This window comes from Mastigoproctus giganteus, chromosome 8, assembly GCF_048544385.1.
Source record: "Mastigoproctus giganteus isolate SK-2022 chromosome 8, ASM4854438v1, whole genome shotgun sequence".
Taxonomy (NCBI): Eukaryota; Metazoa; Arthropoda; class Arachnida; order Uropygi; family Thelyphonidae; genus Mastigoproctus; species Mastigoproctus giganteus.
In genome coordinates, this window is record NC_143582.1 from 90,936,326 (window position 1) to 90,959,475 (window position 23,150).

General features: G+C 37.2%; 1 protein-coding gene across 4 annotated transcripts in view; it reads left to right on the forward strand.

The window, feature by feature from the left end:
- The window catches only part of LOC150081714 (protein strawberry notch homolog 1-like), a 374,252-nt gene that overhangs the window by 13,861 nt on the left and 337,241 nt on the right, over positions 1-23,150 (forward strand). For all 4 annotated transcript variants that reach the window (XM_090378820.1, XM_090378821.1, XM_090378819.1 and 1 more), the window contains exon 2: positions 18,811-19,879. In XM_090378820.1, the coding sequence (XP_090234946.1) occupies positions 18,812-19,879 (1,068 nt within the window). In that variant the 5' untranslated portion in view covers position 18,811. The remainder of the gene's footprint in view (positions 1-18,810; positions 19,880-23,150) is intronic.

Sequence of the window (23,150 nt, forward strand, 5' to 3'; positions counted from 1 at the left end):
CTTATCACAAACCATTTTCTTGGTGACTCATATAATACTGAGAACTTAAAGAATATGCCCAAGTGTGACATCAACAGCTTTTAGAATTATGAAAGGAAGAGACCATGTTATGAATGGTGTGTAGAAAATGTTAAAAATGAAGACTGAAGAAGGTGAACAACTAAGATGACAGTGACTTAATTCCAGAATGGGATTGCATTATATTTTGGCATATTTATTAGTGATTAGAGTACAAAGAAAAAGTTATGAATAATGTATTAGGATATCCAGTTTATAATGTTCTTTTTGCATTTTTTCTGACACAGTTTCATGGTTACAGCTGATGGACTGGTGTTGGTCAGTATTTTTTATTTGCTTCTGCATATTCATCAAGTAACATTTTCTATGAAGAAATCAAACTTGATTGGGCAGGAGATTTTACTGACACATACTGTTCAAATAGAAAATCAGAGCATTCGGCATTATTGAAATAGAACTGATATTCGTATATATTCCTCTTTTGTCGATACACTAAATTGGTGGGAGAAAAAAGGACTTCAGGAATATTATCCCAGGCTTTCTAATTAATCCAAAGCAAATTTTGCATATTTCCTACCTCATTTCAAGTGAGAATTTTCTTGAAAGGGAACTGATGATCACTAAGAAACATAGCAGGTGTGTATAAAATTTTGCAGGCATTGACAATACGAGATATACTTAAATGATGCCAATTTTGTAACTACTTAGTAGTTGCCTACATATAAACATAATGCAGTAGCACAAACCTATTTGATAGTACATTTTATTGTTTGTGGTCTTTAATCCTTCATTTTACCATTTGTGTCTGTGTTTTTTTAACAGGAGAGACTGCTTTCACAGGGATGGGATACACTTAAATAGAAAGGGTGCAATAATATTTGCTGATGCTATCAAGGCAGTGTTAGAAGGTCCGGAAAACTGCAAGTTTGAGGGATGGTACACAGACTAATAGATTAATAAGAGCCGCAGGTAGAAGTGAAAGTGATTCTAGCACTGCACTGCTTCTGTTGGAACGTACAGCACCCTGGAAGCAAGGTGCTGTTAATTTCAAAACCTGCTGTGATTCATCATGGAATATGTAAATACATGGCCTGTGTTAGTGTAACTAAGAGTAAGAACAGGTGCATGTATACCAATGCTAGGAGATAAATTTGATGAATCTGAAGGGCTAGTTGAGTCATCAACTCCTCATCTCTGATATCAGATATAAAGGATGTAGAATTGGAATATGGAGAATACAATGTATAAGAAAGAACAGACAGGATAGGAGCACATAAAGTGCAATGTTAAGTCAGTTTGATGTGACATAATCACCTGGAAAGCAAAAATTAGAGGAGTGTGTTATAGGCCTAATGACTCTGATGAGTACAATGAACAACTGTACAGAGAACTAGAGTGGGTTAGTAAACCAGAATGTTTTATAATGGGCAGTTTTAACTTTCTAGATCTTGACTGGTGTAGATTGGTCACTCCCACATTAGGATGACTTTTGTGGATTTATTGGATGACTTTTCTAGAGCAGCATGTTAGAGAGGCAACAAGAGAGAGTAATACTCTTGATCTGATTATTAGCAGTTAAAATTCATGCATTAAGAATCTGCAGATAAAAGAACCGAACCAATAGGTCGCAGTGTATTGATGTGTGATTTACTTAAGGATGTAACTACAATCATTGGTAAAGGGAATGGGTTTTGCTTTCAGAAAGGTGACTGTAGTGGTGTCAGTCTTTTAAATTCTATACAGAGGGAACAACTGATGATGGTACCATCAGCAAATTCTAAATGGAAATAATTCAAGAAAATAAACACAGAAGCCGTTAGGCTTTTTATACCAACTAAAGAAGGTTGAGCCAGCATTGAGAAGGTTCAATCAACATCCATTTAGGTCTACACAGAGATTGGCTATCTCTTTAGGCAGAGATAGCCAATCTCTGTCTTCTACCACTCAATCATTTTATCCATAGCAGTAACTTATCCTTAATTCTGCACTGCTCCAATTTATACAGTACTCTTTTATGTGTATCAAAGTATTAAAAAAAAGTAACAGTATCAAAGGCTCCCCTGAAATCCAAGTACCGTATTTCCCATGTATAAGACGCACCTTAATTTTTGGGCCCAAAATTTGAAAAAAAAATGTATTACATAAAGTTATTGAACTCAAGTTTTATTCATCATAAAATTCATACAACTCATCGCTGTCAAAACTCCCATCCATTAGCTTGTCCTTATCTGTGTCTGATTAGCAGTTATCACTGTCTTCATATATTGCCTTGTCCTCAGTTCCATCTATGGCATTTGAAATGCCACACTTCTTAAATGACTTGACAGCGATCTCAATCTTGATATTATCCCAGAATCTTTTCATCCAAGTACAAATTTTTCCTATAGTTGGTTTCTTCACTCTTCCTGCTGGTGTCAAATTGTCCCCAGAAGACTTCATCCGTTGGTTCCATTCGTCTCTCATGTCAGCTTTGAAGGGTTTGTTAATGCTGACATCAAGTGGTTGGAGCTGGGATGTCAAAGTATGACGGCAAGTTTTGTTTTTTGCTCTACAGCAATCTTTGTGTTTTTTGTTATGTGCGCCCTGAACTGATCAAGCACCAATAGAGCAAGTTTGCATAAGAGCCTGCCTGGTCTCCTGCTCCGAACTTTCTCAAACCAGATCTTCATCCCATCCTGATCCATCCAACCTTTGTCATGAACGTGGACAATCACTCCTCGAGGAATGTCTTCTTTTGGCATTGTTTTTGCGTTTGAAAATCAGCATAGGATGTAGCTTGGTTCCGTCAGCACAAAAAACTAGAACAACTGTATAATGGCTCTTTTCATGTCCACTTGTCTTCACAGTTCCAGTTTTCACCCCCTTCTTATCAACAGTGCTGTTACTTGGGGCATCAAATTGAAGGGGGACTTTGTCCATATTTGCAATCTGTCCCAACTCAAACTGATGTGTCTTCCGACATTGAATAACAAAACGATGAAATTCAAGGACCTTCTGCTCATAGCTTTCAGGCATCTTTTGGGCAAGTCTGGTGTGTGTACACATGCTTAGTCCATTCCGTTTCATGAACCTGAAGCACCAATTGTGTCCTCCTTTGAAATCAGTAACTTCTTTTTTATCAGCAATTCTTCTTGCCTCATGCTGAACCATCTTTGTGGACACAGGAATTCCAATTGCCCTTTGCTCTTCAATCCATATCTTCAATTCCCTTTCTAAATCAGGCCATTTTGCTAACTTGCCTCTCATGGCCTTCTTCTGCTGTGGCGTTTTCAGTAGGGTTTCTTCTTCCCGTAGCCAGTCTCGGATTGTTTTCTCAGTTGGAGGAGGACCAAACTTACATTCAGCAGCACGATTTCCATTCACTTTTGCAAACCGGATCACTTTTAACTTGAATTCAGCACTGTACGAAAATCTTTTCTGAGCCATTTCTGGGCAGAACGTGGCAAAATGTAACCTAATATACCGGTAACAAGTGCAAAACAATGAGCGCAAAGACAACAAGCGGGAAATGCAAGTAAAAAAATCTACAACCACTGTATAAGATGCACCCAGTTTTTAGATCCCAAATTTTTCAAAAAAGGTGCGTCTTATACATGGGGAAATACGGTATATGATTATTTTTAAAAATTATTTTTAATTAAAATTTATTTTTGGCATCCAGTTTCTGTGTGACCTCATCATAGTATTCAGTCAGATTGGTCATATAAGGTTTCCCCTTCATGGACCCATGTTTTGTCTGAAGTATAACTGTACTCATGGCTAGATGTTTCTGCATTACTTCTTTAATGTGACTCCATTGTTTTCCTTGGAACAGAAGTTAAGCTAACAGGTCTATAAATTGATTGAGTCACCCCTTTGATTCCTCCCCCCCCATTTGTGAATTGGGGATACATTCACACATTCCCAGTCCATAGGGATTTTCCCTGAATCCAACGATGCTCTCATAATTATGGCTAAAGGCTTGCTTACCACCTTTGCTGCCTCTCTTAATATTGCATAGATTCCATCCATCCCAGGTCCTTTTTTTATGTTCAGTTTCAACAATTCCTCTTCCATGTTCCTTTCATGTATCACAAAGTCATTTTGCTCCTCATTGGAGTTTGATAAAATTTTGGCATTCCCTCCCCTAAAGAATTCCCACGTATGAATGCTGATTCAAAATACCTATTCGATTTGTCAGCAACCAGAGCAGGGTTTTGAACAGTTAACCTATTTGCATCAAGTGGCCCAATGTGATTCTGTTCCTTTCTTCTACTGTTAATATGAGCATAGAAGCCTTTTCTGCTTTTCTTTGTCAGAAACTTCTAAAGAATTCCTCATATGTGAATGTAGATGCAAAATACATTTTCAATTTGTTTTGTCTGCACCCTGAGCAGCCTCTTCAACAGTAAACCCATAGACATCAAGTGGTCCAACATGATTCAACCACTTCCTTCTACTGTTAATATAAACATAGAAGTCTTTTGCTATTTTTCTTTGAATTCTTTGCCAGGGATGTTTCATAATCTGCCTCAGCTTGCCTGACCTCCTTTGTGACTTGATTACAGACTAATTTATATCTACCATAGATTTCTGAATCATATGATAATTTATATGCATCCCATGCACTTGCCATTTTGTCTCTGTAGTCCATCTGACATCCATTTAAGTCTAAGCCTTTAACAGAAATTATTAAAGGCTTAGAGAAATTGTTGTTGTTAAACATAAAGGCACCTGGGGTGGATGGGATCTATCCAGTTATATTAAAGGAGGCAGCAAAGGAAGTAAGCAAACCCTTAGCCATAATTATGAGAGCATCCTTGGACTTAGGGGAGGTCTCCACGAACTGGAGATGTGCAAATGTATCCCCAATTCACAAAGAGGAATCGAAGGGTGACATGAGTAATTACAGACCAGTTAGTTTAACTTCTTTTCCTGGTAAAATAATGGAGTCACTGGTTAAAGATGCATTGCAGGATCATCTAGACAAGACTGCAGCAATAATTCAGACATAGCATGGGTTTGTTAAGGGAAAGTCTTGTCTGACAAATTTGATAGGATATTATGATGTGGTTACAAAGAAACTGGATGCAAAAAATAATTTTGATGTCATATACTTGGATTTCAGGAAAGCTTTTGAATTGTTGCACATGGAAGACTACTGTACAAATTGGAGCAGAATGGTATTAAGGGTAAGTTGCTACAATGGATAAAAGGATGGTTGAGTGGGAGAAGACAGAGGATGGTAATCAATGGGTGCTGCTCTTCGTGGACTAATGTAATTCGTGGAGTTCCACAGGGTTCGGTGTTGGATCCACTGTTTTGTATATTTTTCAGTGATATTAATGAAGGTATATCAGGCTTAGTGTCAAAGTTTGCAGATGATACAAAGGTTGGCAGGGTTGTTAATGACAGTAATGGCAGTGTGCTACTGCAACAGAATCTAGAAAATTTGGGCAGATGGGCTGAGAAGTGGCAACTGAAGTTTAACCTTGCCACATGCAAAGTACTCCATATAGGTAGAAGTAACCTCAGAGAAACGTAACCAACTGTGTGGTTACAGTTCTCTAAGGTGGTAGAAAATGAAAAAGACCTGGGAGTAATTGTGCAGTGAGATATGAAGTTTTCTGAGCAATGCAGACAGGCTGCCAGTGCAGGCCACGGGTTTTTTTTCCATGATATATAGGAATTTTGCTAGCAGGGAAAAGGTGATTGTCCCTCTCTATAAGGCAATGGTCAGACCATGCCTTGAGTACTACGTACAGGTACTCATTTTAGGAAAGATGTAGATTTGCTTGAGCATGTATAGAGAAGGGCAACAAGATTGGTGAGGGGAATGAAGAGATCCTCTTAGCAAGAGAGGCTTAAGTTCTGCAAATTTCAGTGGCTTGAGACTAGGCACCTGCGTGGTGATCTGATTGAGGTGTATAAGGCCTTGAATGGTTTGAGCATGCTGAATTCTGATGGGATTCTTCCACTTGTTCAGATTACAAACCTAAGGGGGCATAAATTCAAATTAAGAAAAGACATGTAGAATAGATGTGCAGAAATTTGCCTTTAGCCAGCGGGTGGTTAACTGCTGGAACAAACTTCCATCTGTCGTTGTGGAAGTTGATAGGTTAAATAAATTTAAGGAGGAACTGGACAAACGTTTAGAGGGAATGGTTGTGTGAAATTTTTTTTTTTTTTTTATTGGCTGATGCTGCATAAGCTCATACACTTGCTTTCTTGCATCACATGCCACCACTACTACAAACAGTATTTCTTCCTTGGTATGAAAAGGCTTGTAGCTTCTGTGATTCTGCTTCCTTTTTAGAATTTGCTGTTGGTAACATCATCAGTTGGTCTCACTGCATAGAATTTAAAAACTGTCCGAGACAATTGTAGGCACTCTTACGAAAGCAAACACTTTTCCCTTTACCCTCGATGGTAGTTACAACCTTAAGTAAATCAAATCAATGAACTGTGATCACTGTTATCCCTTGTTTCTTTTATCTGCAGATTCTTAATGCATGAATTATCACTGCAGATAATTAGATTGAGTATTACTTCACTGGCCTACTCTATATCTCTGTATAGCTGTTTGGTATACTCATCACAGTCATTAGGCTAATAACACACTCCTACTCTCAGTTTTGTTTTCCCAGTGCTTATAGAAACCATATGCTTAAATTGTCATAGTAATCTTTCCTGAAATTAAAACTGTGCCTTTGCCGTTAATTGATTACTATTACCTGTCAATGGTCCCTATACTATCAGCCCTATTATGTCATCTGATCCCAGTGCTTATATTGGGGAAATGCTGACATAATGTGGCTGGCATTAGTTGAGGCATGTGATGCAAGAAAGCAAGCAAGCTTATAGTGCCACTCAGAAATTGGGGACGAGAAGTTCCACCATGGTATGATAGTGTATTTTAGGGAAACAGAAGGGGTGGTGATGGGGTCATACTGCTTATCAAAAGCAACCTGGGCACTTTAAATAGCTTTTTCTGAATCAGAAGTTACTTATGCCTTCCAGCATGGAATCAAGTGGGAGGGAAACAAAATTTATAAATAAACTAGATGATTTTTATTTGTACCAGCATGTCATGTACTAGCAGAGAAATTGCTAGAGATAAGAATATTCTAAACCTCATTATTACTCATAAATCAGATGACATCATAGGGCTGAACGTACAGGAACCATTGACAGGTAGTGATCACACAGGTGTTGGCTGAAAGATGAGAATTATGTTACAGTTGTTAAAGGTGAAGACATGGATTTTAATTTCAGGAAAGAAGACTATGGCTATTTTTTTTTTTTTTTCTGGAGAGAAGTTTAAGTATAAAATTACTTGCTTTATATTTTGTAAATTGGGGATGTATTTGCATATAAATATGGCTGAAGGTTTACTTACCTCTTTTGCTGGCTCCCTTAATATAATTGGATAGATCCATCCATTCCAGGTACCATTTTTAGGTTTAACTTCAATTTCTGTTCCACTTTCCTCTCAGTTATCCCTAATCATTCAACTCCCTATTAGAATTTAATAGACTGGTATTCCCATCCCTAAAAAAATTGTCATGTGAATATAGATGCAAAATATCTATTCAGTTTTTCAGTAATGGGAGCATGTTCATCAGCTAAAATATTCATGTCAAGCAGACCAATGTGATTCATTCCCTTTCTAGTGTTTACATAAGTAAATAAGTCTGCTGCTTTTGTTTGTATTCTTTTCCAGTGTCTTCTCATAATCTTTGTGATTTGGTTGCAGACTAGTTTATGCCTAGGTTTTGTACCCCCTTATAATTTGTGTCCACATATTTTTCTTCTCTGCTACAAGTGTTATCAGTTCATCTGACATATTAATTCTAAGAATTGAACAGCATCTCTTAGTTGGTTTAAAAAGCCGAATAGCTTCTATGATTACTTTCTGTTCCCATTTACAATTTGCTGTTGTAACGTCAATACTTGGTCCCACTGAATAGAATTAAAAACTGAGAATGTTGTAGTCATCTTTATGAAAGTGAAATACCATATCAGTAACTTGCAACATCTCGTAACATGCTAGTGTAGAAGACAGTTATTCAGCAAATCCTTAAGTTTTGCTACTGGATGAGAAACCGATACACAAGTTCATTCACTACCTGCAGTACCATTACATTCACTACCATTAAAATCCCTCATTACAAGACATTCTGATTTATTGGTGCACTGTTTCTCTGTATATAGTTGTTTATGATACTCATTACAGTAATTGAGCCCATAACGCACTGCTACTCTTAATTTTGTTTTCCCTGTGCTTATCCAAACTGACTTAACTGATTGCATTAGCCACCCATGTCAGCTGGGTGCACTGTCTTAGATTCTGTATGCTTCGTAACGAAGAGCATAACTCCTTCAAAACTACTTATATACTTGGTAGGGTTGGGCTGAAAGCAATAGTAGAATGAAGGGATTTGGGGGTTACAATTTGGTTGGACTTTTAAGTTCTCTGAGCTTAAAAGTTCTGAGTTTTAAGTTCTCTGGTTATATAGTTTAGTAAAGAAGGCACTTGTGGTATCCTAATAACGATTTATTAAATATTTGCTTGTAATGATAGAGAGGTTGTAATCCCACCATATAAAGCAGTTATAAGACTGCACTTAGAATACTAATTTCAAGTATGGAGACTGCATCTACAAAAAGACATTGAGCTTCGCTTCTTGAAAGGGTCCAAAGATGGGCAACTGGCTTAGTGAAATCTGCAAAGGGCCATCTGTAAGAAACCAAGGAACGATTTCAGATATATGGGTTACAGAGCTGTTAAGCAGAGAAGAAAGTAAAATGAATGAGGTTGACATTTTCTTCATTACAAATGATTTCAGAACTAGGGACAGAGGTTTAAACTGGATTGCAGAAAATTTAGTTTCAGCAAACAGTTGCTAATTACTGTAATAAGCAAATGTCTCCATGGGTGGTCAAGGCTTAGAGCTTGGGGAAATTCAAAGATCAGCTGGATGGATACCTACATGAGGAGAATCTCAAAGAGGTAGTCTGTATTATTTATTGTTATTTGTTGTCTGGTTGAGCAAAAACCTCAGGCTTCCATATGCTTAATACTAATTATGTTATATATTAAAAGTGTTTGTGAAAATATTTCCCTGTAATATTTTACCTTCACCCACCCCCCTCCAAAAAACCAAGAAAAAAAATATGAAGGTTGGATCTGCCCATGGGAATACCTAAATTTCAAAGTTCACAACAGCAAACAGTATGCCTTGCTCTAACTGCAAGGTTCCAGACAGGGACACAGTAGAAGCAATGTATCTGGTCCCCCAAATCAATCCCTCACAGTTCTGACAAGAAGGACCATGCAGTGGCCTCTACATTAATTCTTGTATTTTGGTCTCCTGAACTCTAGGACAAGCTATGGCTTGAAGAACAGTTAAGAGAAGTATGTAAAGGTTAATGGTAGTGATGGGAGAATTACACAAAACTTGATTATAGAATGATCATTTTGTTATAAGTAATGAAACAGTTATTCAATAGCTTTAAATTAGACTTGAAAATTTCAGAATGAATAAAACACACTATGAAAATGCTGATTTAATTGTCAGTTTATTCAGCCATTTCAAAAACAACCAAACTGTTTGATAATGTTCATTAAAGTATAATATAAATTGATTATTGACTACTATATTTTGCATCTAAATCCAAACGAGAGGAGTTATTCAGGGAGGGGAAGGCCAGAAGTTTGTCAAACTGTAACACAGAGTTAAATGATTTTGTAATAACTAAGAGCAGCAATTGGAGGAAAAATTGTTGAAGATAAACGTAAGAAAGGCACCTTGAGTGGATGGAATCTATCCAGTTATTTTAAAGGAGGTGGCAAAGAAAGTAAGCAAACCCTTGGCCATAATTATGAGAGCATCATTGGACTCGGGGGAGTTCCCCATGGACTGGAGATGTGCAAATGTATCTCAAATTCACAAAGGGTGACACGAGTAATTAGAGACCTGTTAGTTTAACTTCTGTTCCAGGGAAAACAATGGAGTCACTGGTTAAAAAAGCATTGCAGGATCATCTAGACAAGATGGCAGTAATAATTCAGACACAACATGGATTTGTTAAGGGAAGTCTCGTCTGATCAATTTGAAAGGATTGCTATGATGTGGTCACAAAGGAACTGGATGCAAAAAATAATTTTGATATCATATGCTTGGATTTCAGGAAAGATTTTGATACTGTTGCACTTGGAAGACTACTATACAAATTTGAGCAGTATGGCATTAAGGGCAAGTTTCTACAATGGATAAAAGCAATGTTTCCCAAACTGTGTTCCGCGAAAAATCGTAATTAATAATTAAAAAAAAATAGTGAAATAAATTTTTGATATTTGTAGCGTACACCACTTTTGTATCATTATAATTTTTAACATTTTATTATTTTTTTTCCGGTTATTAATATAATGACGTAGGCGCTGTGGTAGTGGCTGTGTTAAAATGTGTTCTCAATTGCATTAAAATTTGGTTTAAGCATAAAAACTGAAAATACATCTTACCATACAGAAGAATAGGTACATTAGATGCATTTGTTATATCTGTGTGGTGTGGTAAATATTTAAGATTAAAATAACAGTTTAACAGATAGTGCTTTCGAAGAATACAGAAGATTATGCAGCAGTTAATGCCATATGAAAGGAGTGTAAATTTGAAAAAGAGGAATGAATATTTTAAAACGTAAAAAATGCATTAATCAGGGGTTAAGACTGTGCCAATCAGCATGAAAATATGTTATGGTAAGGAAACATTGCATGCTTTATGGTTTGGGAGAAAATTATTTTAATATATATTTGACATAGTTAATTGGAAATATTTGACATTAAGTAGGTGGTAGATGACTTTCATCAACCGGTGAAATACCACCACTTTGCTTATTGGGGGCTTGAAGTGGTGAAACCCATGTTTAGTCTCTAGAGCAAAGTTTCCGGCATCCCCCTCCCCCCATACTTCTCCTTTAACCCATGCACGGTACTAAGTACTATAGGTTTTGATACCTTTCGTGTTTGGGGTTTTCATAAAAAAAAAAAAAAAAAAAAAAAAATTAGACATCGAAGGACTGATAATAGTGTCACATTATGAATAAATTCATTGACTTAAGATATAATAACTACTTGTGTGAATCTAATGAATAATATATATATATATATATATATATATATCTGTTTATATACATAGACAACCTCTGGAAACCAGGCAAAAACAAATTGTAATCAGCCTTCTGCACTAAGCCGGGGGCTCTGCTGTAGTCACCGTTCCTCTTCAAGAGCATCTTGTGGGATGCATGATGACTCTTCCTATGATTAAAGCCGGCCCCTTTCAAAATCCGCCATGTGGTAGGCAATTGCATACCACCACATTATCTGATGCCACAGAGACCATAACAAAACCAACTCCGAAAACTGTTGTAAATGGAAGACCTGCAACTAGGTGGAAGGATGGGATCAGTGACCTTTTGGGCATGACATTTTGTGATGTTGCTCGTTTGTTATTTGGTTTTTAGGAGCATTAGCAACTAAGGTCATACTCCGGGGATATGCGGTGGTCATTCTCTGACCTTTCTGCATCCTCCGTATTTGGTGGTCGCCAGCTCGAACCCCTGTCTAATCTAGCAGCGTGTGCTACGCACTGCTCCTGCCCACCTGGCTACAGAGGTGCCAATACTGCTTGTATAGCACACGATTGATGCAGTTGGAGGAATTTGTTGGTGGCCACAACATCTCAGGGAATTATGTGACTGGAAGAAGAAGAAGAAGAAGAAGAAGATAGACTAATAATCAAATAGACCGTAGAACACTTTATTTTGGAGCTTTTGCATAAAGAACTATGTGTACAGGTAATGAGATCTACAAAAAAGTAGCAATGTAGTGATCTAATATGTCATTTGTATGCAGTTTAGCCTGGAGTACACGGGTTGAGGGGGGCGAACCAATATCATAACTAAACTCGCTTTCTTGAGAAAGTGAGTTTAGTTATGATATTGTCTTATACACCTGACTGAGGTGTATAAGGCATTGAATGGATTGAGATGGGATTCTTCCTCTTGCTCAGATTACAAACTTGAGTGGGCATAAACACAAACATTTAGTGGAAGTAGGTAATACCTAAAGGAATGTGAATCGCATAGGAACCCATAACCAGAAACATCACTGTAAGTCGGTACGCAGCGCTGTTCATCAGTTTGCGAGAGGGAAAATTTCTGGTTTACTCATTCAAGCAGTAGTCGCCGCACGAAGAGCATGCATTGATATACAAACTGTGAGCTGACAGACATGCACCTAGTGTATGGATTAGCAGAGGGCAGTGGACGAGCCGCTCAACGAATTTATGGAGAATGCTTCCCAGACAGACATGTACCGGACCACCGTTTGTTTGCACGTGTGCATCAAAATTTGTGCGATTATGGATCATTTAGAGGTAACAGGAGTAGTGCGGGCAGACCACGTTCGACACTAACTCCTGCCATGGAAAAAAGTGTGTTGAATGCTGTCCAGAATAATCCTACTACCAGCGCATGTGCCATTGCCTCTGCCTTAGGAGTGTCTCGTTGCAATTTACAGCATGTCTGGCATGACGATTCCTTACACCCCTTTCATCTCCAAAGGGTTCAGTTACTGCTCCCCCAAGACCATCCTGCACGTGTGGCTTTTGCAAAGTGGTTTCTCCAAGAAAATGTTCAAGACTTGATTTTTCCGGCCTATGTTTTGTTCACAGATGAGGCTTATTTCACTCAGGAAGGCTTATTCAATCAGCACAATGCGCATGTGTGGGCTCACGACAACCCACGCAGTGTGTGCCCCCATGTGGCACAACATCGTTTTGCAATAAATGTGTGGGCAGGTATGGTCGGTGACTGCTTAGTCGGCCCATACCTGTTACCATCCCGCACGAACTCTGCTAAATATCGGATCTTTCTTGAACAAGTTCTACCATGATTACTTGAAGATGTTCCAGCAAATGTGAGACGCAACATTTAGTTTCAACATGACGGGGTGCGTGCCCATTATGGAAGGTGCGTTCATGACCATTTGAACAGGTGTTTTGGGCATCAATGGATTGGCCGTGGTGGACCCGTTGCCTGGCCCCCACGCTCACCTGATTTATCGAGTCTTGATTTCTTTCTGTGGGGAGCCCTCAAATCTATCGTGTATGAATCGCCTGTGGAGATGGAAATGGATCTCGTGGCAAGACTCGTCTGCGCTGCTGCTACCGTCAAAGAAACTCCAGGTGTATTCGACCGTGTCGGCCAATCCATGCTGCGTCGGTGTCACGCATGCATCATGTCTCGTGGTGGAACCTTCGAGCATCTATTGTAACATCATGAAATGCATCCATCTTGTACTCCATTGTTAATATTATGTCAAATAAATGTTTGCCACTAATTATTGCCTTGTGTCATTTCTACTTCTTGTGCCTCTGCTGCTACTATTTTCCCGTGACATTTCCGGTTATGGGTTCCTATGCGATTCACATTCCTTTAGATGTTACCTACCTCACTTAAATGTATTTGTGGTTGAAAAAAGGAACTTTAAAACGAGAAGCAAGTACTTTTAGTAGTGCAACTGTGGTCGATGGAAACGAACACAATATTGTCACACTTCAAAGTGAGCTGACCGGGCTAGCCGAGTGGGTAAAGTACCTGCCCGGCAACCCAAAGGTCGCGGGTTCGATTCCCGCCTCGGGCTTGGATCAAAGTACTGCAAAAACCTTGGGAGGTGCAATATGGCCACAGAAGCCGATGCGCCAACAACTACCAAATCAAAAAAAAAAAAAAAAAACTTCAAAGTGAGGATGAACAATCGCAGCCTTTTGTTCCCAAAAATCCAAAGTGAAAAAACCGGAACCAACTAATAAAAGACCAAAACCAAAGTATGATGACACTTATTTGAATTTCAGCTTTACATTTGTTGGAAATAAAGATGCTCCTGATGCACAGTTTGTCGTATGTAATAAAATATTAGCACACAGTTCTTTGGTTCTCAGTAAACTTGTGTTTTATAAGCTTTCCCTAAATATGTGTGTTCAGTAAATATACAAGTGTTCCGTAAATATATTGTGAGATGAAAAGGGTTTCATGACTAAAAAAGTTTGGGAAATTCTGGCTAAAAGGATGGTTGAGTGGGAGAAGACAGATAGTGGTAATCAATGGACACTGCTCTTCGTGGCCTAATGTTATTAGTGGTGTCCACCACAGTTTGGTGTTGGGCCCGTTGTTGTTTTGTATATTTATCAATGATACTGATGAAGGTATATTAAGCTTAACGTTGAAGTTTGCAGATGATACAAAGGTTGGCAGGGTTGTTAATGACATTATGCTACTGCAACAAGATCTAGAAAAGTGGGCAGATGGGCTAAGAAGTGGCAACTGAAGTTTAATGTTGACAAATGCAAAGTACTGCATATGGATAGCAATAGCCCCAGAGAAATGTACCAACTGTGTGGTGTTATACTCAGAGAAATCGAGAATGAAAGAGACCTGGGGGTAATTGTGCACTTAGATATGAAGTTTTCTGAGTAGTGCAGACAGGCTGCCAGAGCAGGTCATGGGGTCTTATTATTATTAGCAATATAGTGCAAGGAAGCCTGAGGCTTATGCTGCACCATCCAGAAAAAAAAAAAAAAAAAAAAAATTACAAGTTACCCAGACAGAGAGAGAGAGAGTAGAAAGGAATCACCAAGAAAGAGAAGAGTGATGATATCCAGCTCAGGACTTCTTTACTTATATAAACACTAAAAGGAAGGGGATGAATCTGTGCCAAGCCCATACTCATTAGATGTGAGTCTTGTCAATGATATATAGGAATTTTGCTAGCAAGGATAAGGAGGTGATTATCCCCTTGTATAAGGCAATGATCAGGCCACATCTTGAGTACTGGGTACAGGTCTGAAAGCGTCATTTTAGGAAGGATGTAGAGTTGCAGAGAATGGCAAAAAGACTGTTGGGGAACAGAGGAGTGCTCTTACAGAGAAAGGCTTAAGTTCTGCAAATTGTAGCATTGAGACTAGGCACCTGTGAGGTGATCTGACTGAGGTGTATAAGGCATTGAATGGATTGAAATGAGATTCTTCCTCTTGCTCAGATTACAAACCTGAGTGGGCATAAACTGAAATTGTGCAAAGACAGTTGTTGAATAGATGGGCAGAAATTTGCCTTTAGCCAATGGGTAGTTGATGGCTGGAACAAACTTCCATATGTCTTTGTGGAAGTTGATAGCTTAAATAAATTCAAGGAAGAGGAGGACAATCTGTTGGAGTGATGGATGAAATGGGAAGGGTGTTTTTTTTTTTTTTTTGACTAATGCTGTATAAGCTTCCTTTCTTTCATAATGTGCCTCTACTAATGCTAATATCACATGAGCACTACTCATTGAATTTGGAAATTGCAATGAGTATTGCTGAATTAGTGCCAGCTGTTACCTCCATTTGAGCAGTAATTAAATTATACCACCAAATATTTCTGTTAACTGATTGGCTTCAGTTGACAGGAAATATATATTTTATCTTTTCAGTTGTTTTCTAGTTATTAGTTTAGCCATATTTAATTTTAAAGCCTTATTTTCTGTTCTCTGTTTCAGTTGCATCCATGCATAATTTAGTTGATGTCCTGCATTTGAATTATCATGAACTCCTGCTTCATCACTGCCACGATTTTACAACTGTGTAATTTTATGAATCTGTTTCATTTGGGGTAAATAATGTTTTTTGCTTTCGTTAAACTAAGCAGCAGTGCAAAGTTGTCCAATTAATTAGTGCACTTCAAGTTTTTGCATTTTTCAAATTGAAACCCTAAATCTCTATATAATGTTTTCTTAACAGCTTGGTAATACTACTGAAATTTATTTCTCTTTCTATCACCTTAAGTAATTTCTTCATTGTTGCTACCTCTTTCTTCACTTCATAGAATTCATTTATCTTTTGGTGGATCACATTGTTTAAAGTCATCAGTGTATTTACTATTACTTCAGTCTCTTTTTGTACAATAAAAATTTGCCATTCTGTTTGATACCTTTTCATTAAATCCTTTTAATTATTTTTTCTGATTTTTCAATAGCAAGGGCAGCTTGTTTGGTTGATTTTTTTTTTTTTTACAGTAATTTATATATATCATTACACAATACTTTCAAATAACATTGCTAATAATTTTACATTTCTTGCTGCTGACTTGTTTCTTTCCTATATTTAAAAACAGTAAAACTTATTAACTGATATTACTATACAAATAGCATAACTGAATGGTATGACAAAGGCAAGCTCTAATTAGCTTTACTAGTACTGACAAGTTCAGCAACACTAACCTCTACTGACTAACCTCCCTTTCGTTAAGTAGCCATTCTTCACTCCAAACTGCACTGCCCTCTTGAGGGTCATGGTATAGTATGCAAACTGTATTTTGTATTTTTAAATTTAATCTATTTAGTAATTTCATATTTTCATTTTTGCTTGAATGAAGATTGAAGTTTTTGTTCAGTTGTGTTGATTATTTGGTGTGCAGAATGAGTCAGTAGCATACCTAGACTGATATACATCACATACTTCCCCCCCCTCACCCATTTAAACCTTGGACTGGTTAGGTATTTAATTGGTACTGCTATTATACTGAATGATGACTTATATCAAAGTGACTCAGTGATGCAAGTCACATTTTCTATAACAACTGAGTCATCAGCCAAAGGATTCGTTTTGACTGTCAACAACCCATTAGCATTAGTAGAGGCATATGATGCAAGAAAGCAAGCTTGTGCAGCATCAGCCAAAAAAAAAAAAAAAAAAAACCCCATTTCACCCATCCATTTGCTCCAAAAGTTTGTCCAGTTCTCCCTTGAATTTATTTAACCTATCAACTTCCACAACAAAAGATGGAAGCCTGTTACACCAATCAACTACCAGTTGGCTAAAGACAAATTTCTGCACATCTATTATACAACTATCTTTCCTCAATTTGAAACTGTGCCCCCTCAGGTTCTTAGTCTGAGCAAGAGGAAAAATCCCATCAGCATTCAGCTTGCTCAACCCATTCAAGGCCTTATATACCTCAATCAGATCACCTCGCAGGTGATCACTCTCCAGGTGCTGCAATTTGCAGAACTTAAGCCTTTCTTGGTAAGAGAAGAACCCGCCTTTCCCCCCTCACCAATCTTGTTGCCCCTCTTTGTACTTGTTCTATCAAATTTATATCCTTTCTACAATGAGGCCTCCAGACCCAAGGTGTGACTTGACCATTGCCTTATACAAAGGGATAATCATCTCATTATCTCTACTAGCAAAATTCCTGTATATCATTGACAAGATCCTGTGTCCTGCTCTGGCAGCCTGTCTGCACTGCTCAGAAAACTTCATATCTGACTGCACAATTACCCCCAGTTATTTTTCATTCTCCACTACCCGAATGTAGTACCACACAGTTCGTACATTTCTCTGGGGTTACTGCTACCCATATCCAGTACTTTGCATTTGTCAATTTTAAACTTCAGTTACTACTTCTCAGCCCATCTGCCCAACTTTTCTAGATCCTGTTTCAGTAGCATACTGTCATTACTGCCATTAACAACCCTACCAACCGTTGTGTTATTTGCAGACTTCAATATTAAGCCTGATATACCTTCATCAATATCATTGATAAATATACAAAACAACAATTGCCCCAACACCGAACCCTGTGAGACTCAACTAATAACATTAGTCCATGAAGAGCAGTGTCATTTGTTACCACTTTGTCTTTTCCCACTCAATCATCCTTTTATCCATTGTAACAACTTGCCCTTAATGCCATACTGCTACAGTTTGTACTGTAGTATTCCATGTGTAACAGTATCAAAAGCTTTCCTGAAATCCAAGTATATGATATCAAAATTATTTTTTGCATTCAGTTCCTTTGTGACCACATCATAGTACCCAATCAAATTGATCAGACATGACTTCCCCTTAACAAACCCATGCTGTCTGAATTATTACTGCAGTCTTGTTTAGATGATCCTACAATTCTTCTTTAACCAGTGACTCCATTATTTTCTCCAGAACATAATTTAAATTACAGGTCTGTAATTACTTGTCACCCTTTGATGCTGCTTTGTGAAATGGAGATACATTCACACATCTCCAGTCCATGGGGACCTCTCCTGAGTCCAACGATGTTCTCATAATTATGGGTAAGGGTTTGATTACTTCCTTTGCCACCTCCTTTAATATAACTGGATAGATCCCCCTCCCCCAGGAGCATTTCTTTTGTGTAATTAAAACAATTTCTCCTCCACTTTGCTCTCAGTTATTACAAAACCATTTGGCTCTCTGTTAGAATATAATAAGCTTTTGTCATCCACTTCTCTACAGAATTCCTCATGTTTGAATGTAGATGCAAAATGCTCATTGTTTGTCAGCTGTCTGAGCAGGATCATCAACGGTCGAACAATCAATATCAAGTGGACCAAACTGATTCATTCCCTTCCTTCTAGAGTTTATATAAATAAAGAAGTCTTTGCTATTTTTCTTTGCATCCTTTGGCATAGATTTCTTGTAATCTGCATCTCTGTTGTTATGTTACTGGGCACAAAATGGCAAGTTTCATACAAATAGCAATGTTTGTATCATTCAGATTATACTAGCTATGTCAGTGTAAAAAAAATTAAGTCATGCTCTTTAGGAACATATCCCTGTAGAGGGCCACCTGTATTTTTTAAAATTTTTTTTTATTATTATTTTTGTATTTTACAAAATGTAATGCACTATGCAGATTTTCACTATATTTATGTTGTTATGTGTGTATATAATAAACTATTTTTATTTTATTTTGTAGAATGTCTGACTTGTTACTGGAAGCATTACTTCAAGCAGGCATAATACAAGAGGAAGCAGCAGTTACTGAAGAAAATTCTACAAATGTATCAGATCCATCCAGTGAGATTGTAACCAGTATAACACAAACAGAAACTTCTTTTATCAACAGACTTAATTCTTTTAATGCCACAAGTACACCAGTTAGAATACATCCACATATAACACAATTAACAAATTCCTCTTCAGCAAGGCAGAATTTTCAAATAATAAATGGACCTAATAGATCACTTAGGGTTGAAGCATGTACGGTTTCTCCTTCGCCAGTACAAAATTCACTCCATACAATTGCAAAGTCTGCCAGATCAGTTACCCTTCAGACACCAACACCACAAACAGTACTTCCTTCTGCCACTGGACAGAATCATCTTCAGATAGTAAATGGACTTGTTAGACCAGTAAGAGTTCAAGTGCCTACAACATCTGTGATTTCAGCCTGTGGACAGAATTCATCTCCTGCAGTAAATGGAATTGTTACACCAGTTAGAATTCAGGTGCCTACAACACAAGGAACAGTTTTGTCAACCAATAGACAAAATCCTCTACAGGCAGTAAACGGACTTACTACTAAGATTCACGCTCCTATAGCTCAAGCACTTGTTTCGCCTAGAATTAATTCTACACAGACAGTAAATAGGACGATTAGAATTCAACCAGTAGTTACATCAACATGTGGAGAAAATAGTGTACAGACTATCAGTAGGTCAGTTAGACCCATTAGGTATCAGGTATTGTCACCGGCCCCTGTAGGTAATAATGCTCATATAATAAATAGGCCTATTAGACTCCATGCACCTGTCACTCAAGCAGTGGTTTCTTCTGCAGCAGAAAACAGTCTCCATATTTTAAAGAGACCTGTTAGGCCTCTCAGACTCGAACCACCCGTAACACAAGCAGTTGTTTCTCCAGCAGGAGTTAATTGTGCACAGTCTCTAAATAATCCTGTCAGACCAGTTAAACTTCAGACGCCTGTCGCACAAACATTTTCATCTGCTATTGGAGAGAATCAGTTCAGTGCATCAAATAAACTGGTAAGGTTAATAATTCCCCATCTTTAATACTGTATAATACTGTATATTGTTGTTGTATAATATATAATAGTTGGTTATATAATAATATGTAACTGAATGTAATACAGGGTGTCCCAGAAGTCACTGCGTATTTTGGTGAAAGAGTGATTTTTAAATAAATTTCATTACAACAAGTATATTTATTCTTTTTTACATAAAACATAAGTACAGGCATACCTCGAATAACGAATAGGATGCGTTCTACGAAATTACTTCGTTAAGCGAAACTTCGTTTTCAGAGGTAAAAATACTATGGCCAGAATAGGGATACGTTCCTACGTAAAGAAAATGAAAAGCTTTTTTTCCGAACAAAGAAAAGTTTTATTAAATAAACAGTCAACTTACATACAAAGTGAAATCACATTTTAAAATACGAGTCTAAAGTTGTTGTTTATGCTCTTTTTCTCTTTCATTTAGCAATTGCCTATACGGAGTTATTGCATTTAACACTGATCGCTTAACAATAACACTTCTTCCTAAATCAGGATCATTTTCACTAAAAAAATTTAAAACGTTTTCAATGTCATTTAAGTACCTTTTTTTAAATCTTTGGTTGTTAACACTTTTTCGGCAGGAACTTCTTTAACTTCGTCTTCATTAACTTTGTCTTCGTTGCTAACAAGGTTTTCTAAATCTTCCACTAAAAAAAACATCATCTTCTGCATTCAATAAATTTCTAACATCCTCTTCATCGACATTTTCGAAACCTATTGATTGAGCCATCTGGATAACTTCATTTCTAATTTCTTGGATGTTATTTTCTTCTTCTAGTACAACTTCTGGGCCAAACTTATTTTGCCATATTTTGCGCCAAACTCCATTTAAGCATTTCTTAGTGACTTCTTTCCAAGAACTATCAATGTTTTCAATTGCGTTTTTAATGGTGTAGTTTTTCCAAAAAGTTTTAACTGTCATTTCCTCTTTATCCTCTAGTTCAGTTAAACTGCTTAATGTTCGACGCAGATAATAAGCTTTAAATGATGCTATTACTCCCTGATCCAATGGTTGAATCAGGGAAGTTGTGTTTGCTGGAAGAAACACAACTTTGACAGGAATGCATGTGTCCAACGTGTTAAGATCAGTAGGATGTCCCGGAGCATTGTCTAACAACAAAAGAGCTTTTTCTTCAAAGTTGTTTTTTTTTTGACAATACCGTTTTACTTCAGGACAAAAGTGGTTAACAAACCAATCAGTAAATAACTCCTTGGTAACCCACGCTTTTCTATTTGCTTTCCATATTACAGGTAAATTCATTTTTATGTTACCTTTTAACGCCCTCGGATTTTCTGAATGGTAAACTAATAACAATTTTAATTTATAATTGCCAGAGGCATTTGATCCGAAGAGTAACGTTAAACGGTCTTTGGCTGCTTTGAACCCAGCAGCTGATTTTTCTTCAATAGAAATGAAGCTTTTTGTTGGTAGCCGTTTCCAGAACAAACCGCTTTCGTCAACATTGAACACCAAATATGGAAAATTTTCACGTTCAATTATTTCCTTTAGTTTTTCTGGAAACTTATTTGCAGCTTCTCCTGTTAATTTTACACTATGAATCCTGGCCCGTTTTTTAAATTTCTCGAACCAACCACGAGAAGCCCCAAAGGTTTCCGTAATTTCTTCAGTTTGTTTAGATTTCAGGTGATTAAACTGGAATAATTTTTTTTTTATGTTAAATGGGGGCTTGAAATTGCCGACTTCGTTATATCGAAGCTTCGTTATCAGAGGTAACGTTAACCGAGGTATGCCTGTATTTGTAATGTGTTAAAGATATTATTATAATTTTTAAAATTTTTTAATGTTTTATTTTCAGACCCATAATTTGTGATGAATGTTCATGAGTGAATTTTTGATGTTACATCCCACATCAAAGGAATAAAGCTTTGTGAAATTAGGGAGAGATTTCATGGTGTGGTCCATTAAGCTGTTATTTTTGATTTGATTGACAAGTTCTGCACACATTGCTGCTCAACATGGAAAACCTTATTCATGCAGGTCATGCAACAGTTGGATGTGGTAGGGCTTTTTCATCTGTGTCAAATGCAAAATTCTGTGAACTGATGTCTTGAGTATGTTCAGTCTTCGAGATCCCTCCCTAACTAATAACTTTGGTTCCTCTTTGAACATTTCTCTAATTGATTCAATGTTTCACATGCTGTCCTTGGGCGTCCACATCTCTCCTCATCACACACAGACCCAGTTCTTTTAAGCGTATTCACCAGTTCACGAATTGTATTGTCTGTAGGACTGGGACTATGAAATCTTTCCCTTATTTCACAAAACTTCATTCCATTGATGTAGGCTGTTACAACAAAAATTCCCTCTTGAACGTTCATCATGAATTATGGGTCTGAAAAGAAAACATTAAAAAATTAATAAAAAATTATAATAACATCTCCAACACATTACAGATACTTAAATTTTATGTAAAAAAGAATAAATATACTTGTCATAATGAAGTTTATTTGAAAATCGCACTGTTTCACCAAAATACGTAGTGACTTTTGTTTCACTCTGTGTATTCAGTTTATGTTAATCAGGTTAGTCACTTAAAGTTTCAACTGTATTTTACCGATAAACTGTTAATTTAACCTTTTAGTACACACTTGCCCATTTGTGACACTTAACATCGACCACCCACTTTATTGTCCTCAGCGACATTTTAGTTGTTTCTCCACTTATTTGAATAGAATCCAGAAATAGATGACTGGGTTCTATTCCTGTCAATAGCTGGAGGAATTTCTGAACTCCTCCCCAATCAGTTAGCCAGATTAGAGAGGCTACTCCTTCCACCTGGAAGGAGTAGTTGTTTACTTTGTCGTAAATCAAGAGGTATCCCTTACAATGTAAGGTATACCTCCTGATTGAAATGTAAGACTTACATTTCAATCATTTGTAAGGCTTACAATGTAAGACATTGTGTCGCCAGCACGCTGTTAGTGAGGCTACAAGCTTTCATCTGTCACAGTCGATCACCAGCTTCTAAGCATGTAGTATGTATTGAATTTATTTTTGTGTATTCGTAAAGTATTTTTTTTTTTTATGTTTTCACAAAACTAGTGTGTGAGAATAGCTGATAAAATTTGTAGTGATATTTGATTGTATATGTTGGGTGAGGTTTTTGTATATTTTTAATTATATTTAATTAATAAGTGATATTTTGTTTGAGATTGGAATTATTTATTTTAGGAATTTAATGTCAGCCCTGTACTCAGTATAGTATACTGAACAACAT